Below are 14478 nucleotides of genomic sequence, written 5' to 3'. Positions count from 1 at the left end.
ATTTTTGATTTGCTTCTGCCCTTTTGAAGGGGAACCGTAATTCTTTTCTGCTTATAGAGTTATTGGGAATATTAGGATGGCAGCCCTTTGGAATATTTTTGTCCTAACACAAAGCAGAACGGAGAATGTGAGCTTAATGTCACGAAGCAGTAAGACCCGTGGTGGGAGCAGGAGCTTGGCTACGCCGGCCTGGGGCAGCCTGCAGCTAGCAGCTGCCACTGGGCCCCCCGGCCCGGCAACCCTGGCCTCGCTGAGCAGCGGCTGCATGCACCCCAGAGAAGCACAAGATCCCCCGTGGAGCCTGAGAACAAGTTCGTAGCTTATCTAAGAAAGCCGTCAGTGTTGATCAAGGGTATGGCTTCTGATAACATTTTCAGTCCAACTCCAAACAGAATGACCTAACTTGCCACTCCCATGAACTTCAAGTATGAAGTAGGTTTAGTCACAAAGAAGAAAGTACTAGAACCCTTGCAATAATTTTCTTTGTTTGTTTTTATGCTTATCACTCAGCATAGGTTTAGAAAAAGGCTGGCAAACTTATTCTGTCAGGACCTGGTAGTAAAGATGTTAGGCTTTGTGGGCTGGGCTGTGTCCGTCATGAATACCCAGCTCTGCTGTGCAGCCACAGACCATCCACAAGCAAATGGGCTTGGCTGTTTTCCAATAAAACTTTATTTATAAAAACACTGGACTCCTGGTGCTGGATTTGGTCTGTGGCCAGCAGTTTGCTGACACCTGGTCTAAGAAGACAAGGGTATAATGTTCTCTAAACACCTCGACATGGGCTCTGCTCAGTAGCCAGGTCTGGGTCTCTGCTTTCTAGAAGCTCCCAGAGGCCAGGGCGGAGTAGGGGCTGTGTCCCTCCCACGAGTTGTGGGAGGGCCGCTCTCCGCCCAGCAAGGTCTCTGCCCTGCCTCCCTGCCCTCTGTCTGGAATCCTCTTCTGCTTTTCTACCCAGAAATTCTCAGAGTACGAGATGCTGGGACACTGGGCGCAGCAGGAGCTCTGAGTCTTTCTGGTTCCTGCGTGACCGGACCCGGCATTGGAGCCTCTTCCCCGTTGTCTCTAAACCTAGATTTTACTTCCTGAACTTCTAGAACATGAAGCTTGCTCTCTATAAACCAAACCTTGAAGTCCCCAATTGTAAAAGAACAGCAGGGCCGGGTGCATTGGCTCAGGCCTGTAATTCCAGCACTTTGGGAGGCCGAGGCGGGCAGATCACTTGATCCCAGGAGTTTGAGACCAGCCTGGCCAACATGGCGAAACCCTATCTCTACTAAAAATACAAAATTGGCTGGGGGCGTGGTGGTGGGCACCTGTAATCCCAGCTACTCGGGAGGCTGAGGCATGAGAATTGCTGGAACCTGGGAGACAGAGATTGCAGTGAGCTGAGATCACGCCGTTGCACTCCAGCCTGGCCGACAGAGTGATAGTTCGTTGCAAAAAAAAAAAAAAAAAAAAGGCAGAAGTTCTAGGACCATCGTGTCCATGGAGAATCAAACAAGCTCACCAGAATGTTTTTGAACTTTACACATATTTGCAAACAGACAAACAACCTGAGTAGGAGACTGGTGGGGCAGATAAATAGTTACTAAATGATTTTAAAGTTCAACTTTGTTACCGGAATAGATTTTGTTAGCTTTTGTAGATAACATATTTGGTAGTTAGCACTGTATTCCTATTGTCTTTGCTATTTAATACATCAAATGTTCAAGATTTTAGGAGACTAGGAGGCTATGAAAACACAAATCCTGACTTTCGTGTGTTTCCCCTTGCAAGGTGCTCTTCCTCGCTTGTGTTAACAGGAGTACAGCAGGAAACCACGTTCCGTTAGATAGCAATCCTGGGAAAACCACTGAAAGAAGAAACATTCTGAGCATGCTTTGTGAACAGAAGAGTGAATTTAAACAAATTAACCAACATTTAAATTCCTCATCTGTGGGTTATTGCCAGGATAAACTCAATGCTTGCCTTGGCCAGAGTTTGTTTGGTTTTAAGGGGCCAAACCCCACCAAAGCACAGTAAAAGGAAGCCTTAGCAGAAATATACAGGACGCCTCTGGGACCCAGGGCAGGTGTAGGAGCTGGAAGGGGCTGGAAGCAGTGGGGGTCTCTCCTGTCCTCCCCTGCCTCCTACCCCAGGTCTCTCCTCTCAGGTTTAACATGGGAAATTGTACATTTTCCAGCATTTCTTTGCAAACCAGCCTTCTCTGCTTGCTTCTTGGTGTGCTTAGTTCCCAGTGGACATCCCCAGAAAAATCATCTCATTTCTAGAATCCTCATACCTCAGAGAGGGTCAAAAACTTAGAAGGCCTTTCATATTTCTATATCAGGTTAATAAAGACTTACTAATCTGATGACCTGACAGATTGAATAAGTTTGATATCTAAAGATAACCAGGAATGTCTTGGCCAAACTTGACATTCCTGGGATGGAGAAGCTACTTGGCTGACCTTGAGCCAGTGTCCACGATTTGTCCAGCCAGCTGTGAGGCTGTGACTCCCTGCACCATGGGGGCCATACCTTGTATCATCAGGAGGGTTTGCAGAAGACGCCTGGGCGTCCCAAAAGGCACCTACTCTTGTGCTTTCATTTAATCTAAACACCAGGTTACCGAAATCAATGAGCTATCAATTTAACAAGTGATTTGGGTCATGTCAGAGCCCAAACAATTTGGTGGGTTGCTAAGCTAGATGCTCCTTAGACCCTGATGTATGTGCAGTTGGTGATATCTCGTCAGAAGGGGACGCGCGGACTCTAGTGAAACGTTCTATTCCCATGTCCAACCTGGACTGCTCTTTCTGTCACTGATTCACTACAAGGCTACATTGGGGCTGGGGAGGGGGGGGACATTCATCGACCTAAGATAATCTGCCTTTTAGGACCATGTAATTTAGACATCGTGCTATGTCATGTTCTGGACTAGAATGCTCCACTAGAAAGGCAGGCGATGACCCTAAGGGCACTACCCTACAGTAGGGTGGCCGTTTGTCCTGCCTTGCCTTGGACCATCTCAGTTTTAGCATAAAAGTCCAATGTTCTTAGAATTCCCTCAGTCTCAGGCACGCTGGGATGTGGGTCACCCTCACCTACATTCAGCCGGAGCCATAGAAGTGTGGCTGTGGGTAGCTGGCCCCATTCTCTTCCAGACACAGAGGACCATCTCCAAATATGATTCTGGAAGCAGCCTCAGAGCTAAGAATGCCCTGTCGAGGCAATGGCTGCCTCACTGCCTATTTTCCGGCTCACACTAGCAATTTCCTTACTTCCCAGAGGCTACACCCTGCAAGGATTTCCATTCCAGGAACTATACGTGATACCTGGTTTGGCATCCTGGCCAACTGACGAGGAACCACCTCTCACTGGCCATGTCCTGCCCAGTTTCAGAACATGGGGGGCTGTCTTAGTCTATGTGGGCTGCCATAGTCTGGACAGCTTATAAACAACAGAACATATTTCTCACAGTTCTGAAGGCCGCAGTCTGAGATCAAGGTGCCAGCAGAGTTAGTTCAGGTGGCTTTGTCTTTTTTTGTTGTATCCTCGAATGACGGAAGAGCATGGGAAATCTCTCTGGGGTCCTTTCAGAAAGCACTAGCCCCATTCTTGAGGGTTCCAGCCTCATGACCTATTAATACTCAAAGGCTCCTCCTCCTCATACCATCACATTGCAATGGGGTTAGGATTTCAACACATGAAATGTCGTCGGGACACGTTTAGTCCACTGCACTGCCCTTGAGCAGTTTGCAGGGCGAAAGCTTCGCCCACCCACCGCGGCACCTCCAGCCCTAGAGGTTAAAGATGCACACACTGACCTGCAGCTTCCACCACGGACAGCAGCTTGTCCCAGCACCACACGGGAGCCTGACGGCGTAGGAATGGTTACTGATCTAGCCCCTCCTATGGGCTGTGGAATATGTGTGTCCTGAGGACAGACTTTGTCTTTTTTAAAATTTATCTGTGGTTCATAGGTGTATTCCCAGCACCAAGAACACTGAGCAGCACATAGTACACTCAGTTGGCGCTTCATTAATCCTTACTGAGTCAGGGAGAACAAACGAACGGAAGAGCTGGGAGCACAGAGGCCAGTTAGGTGGATAAAGGAAATGTTCCAGAAGGGAAATAATAAATTAAGGTCTCAACTAGCTTGGTTCTTAGGAGAAGAAATTAAAAAGATCCTCTTTTAGGCAGGGCACGGAGGCTCATGCCTGTAATCCCAGCACTTTGGGAGGCCAAGGTGGGTGGATCACCTGAGGTTGGGAGTTCAAGACCAGCCTGGCCAACATGGCGAAACCCCATCTCTACTAAAAATACAAGTTTTCTGGGTGTAGTGGCAGGAGCCTGTAATCCCAGCTACTCGGGAGGCTGAGACAGGAGAATCTCTTGAACCCAGGAGGCAGAGGTTGCAGTGAGCCAAGATCACGCCATTGCACTCTAGCCTGGGCAACACGAGTGAAACTCTGTCTCAAAAAAATAAAAAAATAATAAATTAATTAAAAAACAAAAAATAAAAAAAATCCTCTTTTCTCTGCCTGGATAGTGCACATTTATGTATTTCCTTTCACTCGTGTCTTTCAAACACCTTCCTTCTTTACACCATCCTCCCCAACTACACCCCCAAACTTGGTTTCTCTTACTCCTATCCATATATATAAAATGAGTATGTTTGTAAGTATATATATAGACACACATACATACATATGTACATATTTGTCTATAATTGTTTAAAAACATTTTGTAAGGAAAATATCAAACAAGAAATGCAGTAGAAGAATAGCACAATGAATTCCACGTTCCCTTCACCCGGTTTCCACATGATCAATGTATGATCCATCTTCTTTCATCCATAGCCCACCTACTTCTCCCCCTTCTTGTACTAGTAGAAAAAAAAATCAGAAACCGTGTGGTTTCATTGGTATGTGAGCTTTTTAAATAGCTTCCTACTGCTGTTAAAATTGACAGGTGTTGGCCAGGCTGGGTGGCTAACACCTGTAAACCCAACACGTTGGAAGGCTGAGGTGGGAGGATCATTTGAGATCAGGATTTCAAGACCAGCCTGGGCAACATAGTGAGACCCTGTCTCTACAAAAATAAAAATAAAAAAGTTAGCTGGGCACAGTGGACTAACTTTTGTGGGGCATTGTGCACCAGTAGTCTCAGCTACTCGAGACACTGGTTATCATTTGAGCCTGGGAAGTCGAGGCTGCCATGAGCTGTTTTTGTGCCCAGGAGACAGAGCAAGACCCTGTCTCAAACAAACAAACAAACAAACAAAAGGATAGGTATTTCTTATTAACCCAATTTTAGGAAGAGAAAACAGAAGACAGAAATATCACTGATATGTCTCACAAGCTCCTCTGCTTGCTTGCAGCCAGGGCCTGGAGTCACTGGGCTGGTTGCTTAGCTTGTGTTCTCATGGCACCTGGTGCAGGAGCCGTGACTCAGGGCACGTGTGCCGGTGGTTCTGGTGTCTCTGCACTGTAAGTGCCTCCCCCACCAGCTTGTAATGTACTGTAAGTGCCTCCTCCACCAGCTTGTAATGTACTGTAAGTGCCTCCCCCACCAGCTTGTAAGCACCTCTGCAGATCCTTATTCGCTGGAGTATCCCAAATACTCAACCTATGGGAAATCCCTAGTAAATATTATCTGAATAAATATTAAGGTACAATCAACAGAAATTTCAATTAATTCTATAGAGAAATGATCCAAGGTACTGAAAGAGTTACAATCTATCCTCAAACTTGGCAATGGAGTGAGTGACTGAAGAGGTACCTCAGCCAGGGAGCATGCAGGGCAGGTGCTCTGAGGGGCATGGGCAACTGGAATCTGGGATGTCTGTTGGGCACCAAACTGAGGGAAGTCAGCAAGTAGCACAAAATATGCATTTAGGTTCAGGAGAGGGGCTCACTCTAGAGGAAAAAGCTGGAGTGTATCTCAGAATGTCAAGTATGGAGAATAGAAGTGAGGGAACTCATGTAGAAAGTTTGGGGGTGGAAGAGGAGACAGCAATTGAAAGGCTAGGAGGAGGTAGAGGCTGAAACAAAGAATAGTTGCAGGTAACCATCCGGGAGGTAGGAAGGTCATTTGAACAGCCCATTGTTATTAAAGATAAAAGGGCTTGATGGCCAGCTGCAGTGGCTCACCCCTGTAATCCCAGCACTTTGGGAGGCCGAGGCGGGTAGATCACCTGAGGCCAGGAGTTCAAGACCAGCCTGGCCAACATGGCAAAAACCTGTCCCTACTAAAAATACAAGAAATCAGCCGGGCATGGTGGTGCGTGCCTGTAGTCCCAGCTACTCGGGAGGCTGAGGCAGGAGAATCACTTGAACCTGGGAGGCAGAGGTTGGAGTGAGCTGAGACAGTGCCACTGGCGTGACAGAGCAAGACTCCATCTTGAAAGAAACAAGACTGGACATACAATGCAAATGCACTTCATGCCATTGAGTTGCACACTTAAAAATGTCAGAAGGGTAAGTTTTGTATATATCATACACCCACACACACACACACACGCACACACAGGACAAGAGGATTGCAAGCTCCAGGGAGTGGGTGAGTGGGTAAACAGCCACACCAAACACTAGAGGAACTGTGCACGCAGCACCAGCCTGGTGAGTATGCATCATCAGTCAGTATAGTGGAGGGGCCAGGACGCCCGGCTACAGAGATTGAGAGTGTGAGGGAGAAGCACAGGCTGTGAGATGGGTTTGATTTTGGAGAAACATGGCCGATTCTTGGAAGGGTGGCTTAAGGCAATTTTTTCTTGAAGTGTGATCCTTGAATGAAACAGCGCAATCATCTGAAACATTCATTCCAAGATACTTGGGCCCAGCCTGGATAGACTGAGTCGGACATTTCAGGGAGATGGAAAGGAGTCTGCTTTCTAGACAGGCCTGCTGGTAGTCGCGGCAAACACCAAAGCTCAAGAACCATAGCTGGATTGGAAGTCTGTCCCTCAGGCGGAAGACAGCGCCCAAGGATGAACACATCCACTTGTGTTTCCAGTCGCTCGGAGGACCAGGTGGAGTGGAAGATAGTTATAACTGGGCGCAGGGGCGGTGGCCTCAGACAAATGCTGAAAAAGACCCAGAGGAGCCTGGAAGTGGATGTGGAAGTGGATAAAGGAGCCGAGAAGAGTGGGAGGGAGAAGAAGGCACAGGGGACCCCAGCCTGCAGGCAGTAGATCAAGGGAGACGGAGGATGAAGGCCCAGGAGCAGCTCCACCGCGGGCCCTGAGGGCCTTGTCAATCAGAGATGTCACACGCCTGCCCAGTGGAACCCTCTGCATGGTCTCAGGTGCCAGGGAAGAGGGACAGCAAGTGCTACCCAGGGCTGCGCACAGGTCGTGGCAGATGGCTAGGACGGGAATTCCAGGGCAGGTGCAGATCAGGAGAGGGAGGCCGGAGAAGGTGAGGGGGACTGAGGACGAGAGGCAGGCTTGGTTTGAGTATGGTGTGGGGAAGAGAAGGCTGTCATCGGTGGTGGTTGGAGAGGGCTTTAGAGGTGACCTTGCTCTTCGAGGGGCTGGCAGCCTGCATCTAGGAGCCGGGTGTAGAGTTTTAGTGGATGCGCAGAATTTCTCCGTGAAAATACATGAGCACTGTGCAGGAGTCACCATATTGAGATACTCTGTGGAAAAGGACAGAGCTGCGCTTCATAAGGGGTCCGTTCTTCACACTCTGCCTCGTTAGCCTTCCCCACTATTATTCTTTTGAAAGGCTCCTGTCCTAATCCCAAGAAAACTTGGTTGGCTGGTATTTTCTTTGTCGGAGTTTCTCTTTTGCATTCCCTTTGAGGGGAAAAGCTTTGAAGTAAGAACGTAGAGGGTATGGGGAAGCTCCTGGTGGGGGCTGGACTGACACAGCCTCCCCAGACACGAGCTCTGCGCCTTACTCTGCGCCCCGTAGGGCATGGGGATGATACGTATTGCACCGGGTAACTGCAAACGGTAGATGGAAAAATGGGAAATAATTAGCCTGTTTTCCGGCACGTGTATGTCTTCAAGAAAGTATGCTATTGTGTAGGTAGCCGTTGTTTATTATTACTCTTTTGTTTGGTGGGAAGGACCTACCGAGAGATGGCTCTGACGCAGTGTGTGTGTGTGTCTGTGCCTGTGTGTCCACATCTCTGTGTGTCTGTGTGTGTATGTGTATATGACGCAGTGTGTGTGTACGTCTGTGCCTGTGTCCACATCTCTGTGTGTCTGTGTGTGTATGTGTATATGGAAGCATGTGTATGTCTGTATGGTGAGGGTGGGGGCATGTTGGGAGATACACAGTTGGGGTGAAGAGACAAGAGTAGGAGTCAGGAAGCACAGATTTAGTCCACATTTCCTGGCAAATCAACTTTATGGACAGAGAGGGTCCTCAGACCTCAGTATCTTCAGCTTTTTAAAACGCGAGATTAGGCCACATGGGTGGATCTCAATAGAGGCCCTTTCTTGACACATGCAGGGGTCTGGAGGTCTATTTTAGTAACTCAGAGACTTGCTCAGAGGTCCCCAAGATCCAGAGCATACCATTTGGAAGCCTCGACCCCACGTGACCTTGGTGAGAACTTCTGGTTCAAATGTTTTCTGAATGTTCCCACCTGTGCTCTCTGGCCTGATGAGGCTGAGCTGCTGGGTGGGACTTCCAGACCCCAGTGGTGGCCTGATGCCTTTGTAGTGGCTGGGAGGTATCTGCTGGCTTCAGGACTGTTTTAAGCAGTGAATCCTGGGAGTTGGGGGAGGAAATCACCCTGGTGACCCATCTCGTGGTCACTCTCCAGCCCTCTCTCCTCCAGGCCACACTCCTTTGGTTGCTGAGGAGCTTTGGTTACACATGGGTGAGGCCGTGCCATGTGGCAGTTGTGGATTTAATGACGCGAGGGCCAAGTCAACGGTAATTGCTTTCATCCTGGTAATTGGATGGTGAGGCCGTGTCTGCAGGGTTCTGTGTGTGGAACAAATGGCTGTGTTGCAACCCCTATTGCCACATGGCCCAGGGTGACTCCCCAGCATTCTTCTGCAAGAGACACGGAGAGGCCCGCTCAGAAATGCCTGGGAATGGTGCCCTGGAAGGCCCCGTCGGCTGCATTTCTGTGGAGGGTCTTCCCGATGGGGAAGGTGTGCCCCGTCTCACAGTGGGAGGCCGGCCTTCTCCTACCCCTGGCTAGAGTGGCTGAAACTGAAAACTCTGGTGAATGACATGGCATTTGCTAGTCTGCAAATACCTAGTCCCTCACCCAACAACAAGACAGGGACGGAGTGCCTACTGTGTACCAGCTAAACCCTGCTGGAGCATGCACATTCCACTCGTTCAGGCACGCTGTTTCTTTCACTTGAAATGTTGCCCTTTTGTGTGAGCTCATCAAAGTCCTCCCCTCTCCATGCTCAGCTCAAACATCACTTTTTTTTTGGCTGGGCACAGTGGCTCACACCTATAATCCCAGCACTTTGGGTGGACAGATTGCTTGAGCTCAGGAATTTGAGATCAGCCTGGGCAACATAGTGAGACCCTGTCTGTACAAAAACAGTTATTCAGGCATGGTGGCACACACCTCTGCTCCCAGCTACTGTGGAGATTGAGGCGGGAGGATGGCTTGAGCCCAGGAGGTCAAGGCTGAATGTGCCAAGATGGCGCCACTGCACTCCAGCCTGGGCAACAGAGCAAGACCCTGTCTCAAAAAAAAAAAAAAATCACTTTTCATGCTTGGGAAAGAAAGCTTGGCCTCTTCTGAACTCCATGATAGTCACTGTTTACTGCAGGAATGTGGATTCTCATCCCAACCAGCCCCGTGTGCTGCTTGTTGGCCCACCGATGGCTTAGTTGATTGCTGGGTTGCTGGGTTGCAGCGTCCCTGAAGACAGGTGGGGAGCTTAGCCCTTTCCTTTGGGAACACTGTGGTGCAGTGGGCAGGGTTGCCGTCAGTAGCTCTGAGCATGCATGTTAAACCTCAAGCAAATCTTGTTTGGTTTGGGGTCCCTTTGCCTTTATTGGAGGAGGAAGTGGAAATGTTGCAGGAAGATGGCCTTCTAAGCCCTCTGAAGGCACTGAGTTCGTGTCTGGGAAGTCTCCATGAAGTAGTTTCTGATTCAGTCGTTGGAGACGACTTGATCCATAGGAGAGAGACAAGAACAGCAGCAACTTTCTTTGGCTCCTTGTATTTTTTCTGGCTCCAGTCCCAGTTCACTGCTCCCTAGCTTGGTGCTTTCTGGAGCCTCGGGTCAGGGGCCGCTGCTCACCACCCTCCCAGACACAGTGCTGTTTAGGGCGCTTTGCTTTATGGGACGCTCACCAGCTGCCCAGGGAAGCAGCATCAGGGAGGCCAAGCATCCCAGGTGGCCCAGCACTGCGGGTGTTCCCAGGATGCGAGACTCCCAGGGCTATGTGGGCACAGTCCTGGCTGGTTACCCTGAGCACAGCCATGCGGCTTCAAGCATCCAAGGGCCAAACACCGCGCCCGGGGGGAGAGGGTCTGATGATTAGTCTTATCTGATTGTGTCAGCTGCTCAGGGAGATGGGGCCACATGCTGGTGAGGACAGACTGGAACCAAAAGGGCCTCAGCCGAAGGAGTTCGCAGATAAGCTCTGCTCTCTGGAAATCACAGCAGACAGCCATAAAACACCGGGAAGACAAGTCCTGCAGACACTTGCCAACGCCCAGCTTATCACGCAGGAGATTTATAAGCAAAGCCCTGGACAGCACAGCTACCTCGCTTCAGGGAAACGTAAACAGAGAATAAATAACGAGCCTGCCTCGGGCTTTCCTCTGTAGACAGCTTGAGAATGGGAAGCCTCACTTAAGAGAGGTCTAAGATGAGTTCATTTAAAATCTGGGAGATTTTAAAGCCCGTCCACATTGAAGTGGATGTTCAGAAGCTCAGCTCTGTTCTACGGAGCGGTCACAGGATGGATGGAAGTGGCTGAGGCCTCCACTCACTGGCCACCGCTGCCACTCCAGACGATGGAGGGGCTCCAGTCTGGGGCTGAGCAATGGCCGTGGGGCCTTCCCTTTGAGAAACGGGAAATGCAGGCAAACCACTGCCCTCTCAGCACAGGGATGATGTAACTTGTAACATTTATGTCTAGCTTAATTATTAGAGATGGGGCCACTGATAGCACACCACAGTCAGGGGAAGCGCACTCCCGTGACGACAGTTGGTCAATTATCTGGGCAGCATCAGAGTATTTTGATCTTTCAGAGGGTTTGATCCTTTTTGCGTGGGTCACTATTACCCTTTTAGAACATCAGCCAAATACAAAGAAAAACGTTTCATCTTCACAACCCTCGCAGGATAAAGCATTTCAAGAATCCCCTGTAGAATAATAAACAGATCTTTATAAATTAACTTTAGTTAATCCACTGGATGTTGGGAAATTCAGGGAAACCACCTTCATTTATTTTTGGAGAGATGCTGTGCCCAGGCCAGGCTGGCAGAAGAGAGAGTCTTGTTTGACAGGGAGGCATTTGCTGAGCACATAATGAGAGTGGGGAGACACACACACCGACACGCACACACATGCGCACACACAGAGACACACACACATGCACACACACAGACACACACAGAGTCACACACACCTACATCACACACACACAGAGACACACACACATGCACACACACACACAGAGACACACACAGAGACACACACAGACACACACACAGACACACACACAGGCACACAGAGACACACACAGACACACACACAGAGACACACACAGAGACACACGGACATACAGACACATACACACAAACACAGGCACACACCCAGACACAGACACAAATACACCACACACACAAAGGGGGAGACATACAAATAGAGACAGACAGATACATATACACACTCAGAGAGAGATAGAGAGACACAGAGAGAGACACACAGAGAGACAGATAGAGACACACACAGACATACACATGCAGAGAGAGACTCATACACACAGAGACAGAGACAGACAGACACATACGCGGAGACATGGACACAGGCAGAGAGACACAGATAGACAGACAGGGACACCTCCACCTACCTCCGCGCCTGATGTCTGTTCTAACCCCAGTCCCAGGGTATGCGTGACCTCAAAATCTATCTCCCCTTCATCATGGTAACTGAGTGTGTTTGTATTTCTTACATCTAGGACAGGCATCAGAGCTACAAACCAGGTGGATGTGGTAGCACAGAATACCAAAAACCTCCGCTTAAGACTCAGCTGGGGAATTGAGTTGCCTTTTTTAATGGCAAAGGAAAAGAATCACTGATAAGGAGAACCTTGAATTTAGGAAGGGTGGGTGGGTTGGGTGATCAGCTGGGCCTCTTCTGTGCGTGGCAGAGCACATTTCAGAACTGTGTGTATATCCGTGGTCACTGTAATTGAAGAAAAAAGAACAAGAATTCAGAAAATTATATCCTATCCCCAAAAAGGCTACTCTAATGTTCCTGATGACTTCATTATCAACTTGAGTTATTTATTTTTCGAAGAATGTTGTCTTTGGAGACAATTTTCCTCAGTGAGTCAACCTTTGTTTGCTTGCATTGGTTTCACCTTCTATTATTTTTTCTCCATGACTCTCAGCTTTTACTACTTACTGATCCCTGATGGAAGAAGGACGTCTGCTCATTGACGTGCTGACAACCTGATAAGTCACCCCACACACACTACACACCCCCCCCACACACACCACACACACCCCCACACACACCCCACACACACACACCACACACTCCACACACACCCCACACACCCCACACACACACCCCCACACACCACACCACACACACACCCCACACCACACACACCACATACACCCCCCACACACCCCACACACACCCCCCACACACACCCCACACACACACCACACACACACCACACATACCCCACACACCCCCCACACACACCACACACACACCACACACACACCACACACACACCCCACACACCCCACACCACCCCACACACACCACACACCCCCCACACACCCCCACACACCCTACACACACCCCACACACACCACACACCCCCCACACACACCCCACACACACCCCACACACACTAGACCCACACACCACACACCCCCACACACACCCCACACACACCCCCACACACACCCACACACACACCACACCCCCCCACACACACACCACACACACACACACCCACCACACACACACCCCCCACACACACACCCACACACAACACACACCCCACACACAAACACCACACACACCCCACACATACACCCCACACACACACCCCACACACACACCACACATACCCCACACACACCACACACACCCCACACACACCACACACACACCACACACCCCCCACATACACCACACACACCCCATACACACACCCCACACACACACCCCACACACACACCACACACACACCACACATACCCCACACACACCACACACCCCCCACACATACCACACCACACACACACCCCACACACAACACCCACACACCCCACACATACACCCCCCACACAACCCACACACACACCACACATACCCCACACACCCCACACACACCCCCCACACATACCACACACTGCACACACACCCCACACACACTACACACACACCCCACACACACCACACACACACCCCACACACACACCACACCCACCCCACACACACCCCCCACACACACACCCCACACACACTGCACACACACCACACACACCCCACACACACTAGACCCACACACCACACACCCCCCACACACACCCCCCACACACACCACACACACACGACACATACCCCACACACCCACACACACCCCACCACACACACACACACTACACACCCCCACACACACCCCACACACACACACCACCACCCCCCCACACACACCCCACGCACACCCCCTCACACACACCCCACACACACCACACACACCCCACACACACACCACACACACACCACACATCCCCCACACATACCCCACACACCCCACCACACACCCCACACACCCACACACCCCCACACACACCACACACACACACACAACACCACACACACCCCACACCACCCCACACACCACCACACACACCACACACACACACACACACAACACACACACCCCCCACACACCCCACACACCCCACACACACACCCCCACACACCACACCACACACACACCCCACACCACGCACACCACACACACCCCACACATACACCCCACACACCCACCACACACCACCACACACACACACACACACCACACCCCACACACACACCACCCACACACACACACACACCACACACACACACACACCACCCACACACACACCCACACACCACCCCACACACACACCCCCCCACACACCCACACACCACACCCACACACAACCCACACCCCCCCACACACGTGCATACTCACTCACTTGACTCGTTCAGACCCAGTGGCTAGTGCCGACTGTCCTCTAGAGCTGACTATCTAATAATCACTTCATTTTCCAGAAACTCATGTGTGTATTCCTTTTTTAAATTAA

The 14478-nt window shown here is 50.2% G+C and overlaps 1 protein-coding gene across 1 annotated transcript in view; it reads left to right on the top strand.

Moving 5' to 3' along the window:
• Positions 1-12396, top strand: part of LOC117088633 — a 33890-nt gene extending 21494 nt beyond the window's left edge. Inside the window, exon 3 of the mRNA XM_033219863.1 lies at positions 12114-12396. Coding sequence (XP_033075754.1) covers positions 12114-12151 — 38 coding nt within the window. The 3' untranslated portion in view covers positions 12152-12396. The remainder of the gene's footprint in view (positions 1-12113) is intronic.
• Positions 12397-14478: the final 2082 nt, after the last annotated feature.

Source organism: Trachypithecus francoisi, unplaced genomic scaffold (assembly GCF_009764315.1).
Source record: "Trachypithecus francoisi isolate TF-2019V2 unplaced genomic scaffold, Tfra_2.0 Lachesis_group10, whole genome shotgun sequence".
Lineage (NCBI taxonomy): Eukaryota > Metazoa > Chordata > Mammalia > Primates > Cercopithecidae > Trachypithecus > Trachypithecus francoisi.
Note: the sequence above shows the minus strand (reverse complement) of the source record. Positions and strands in the feature narration are given on the sequence as shown.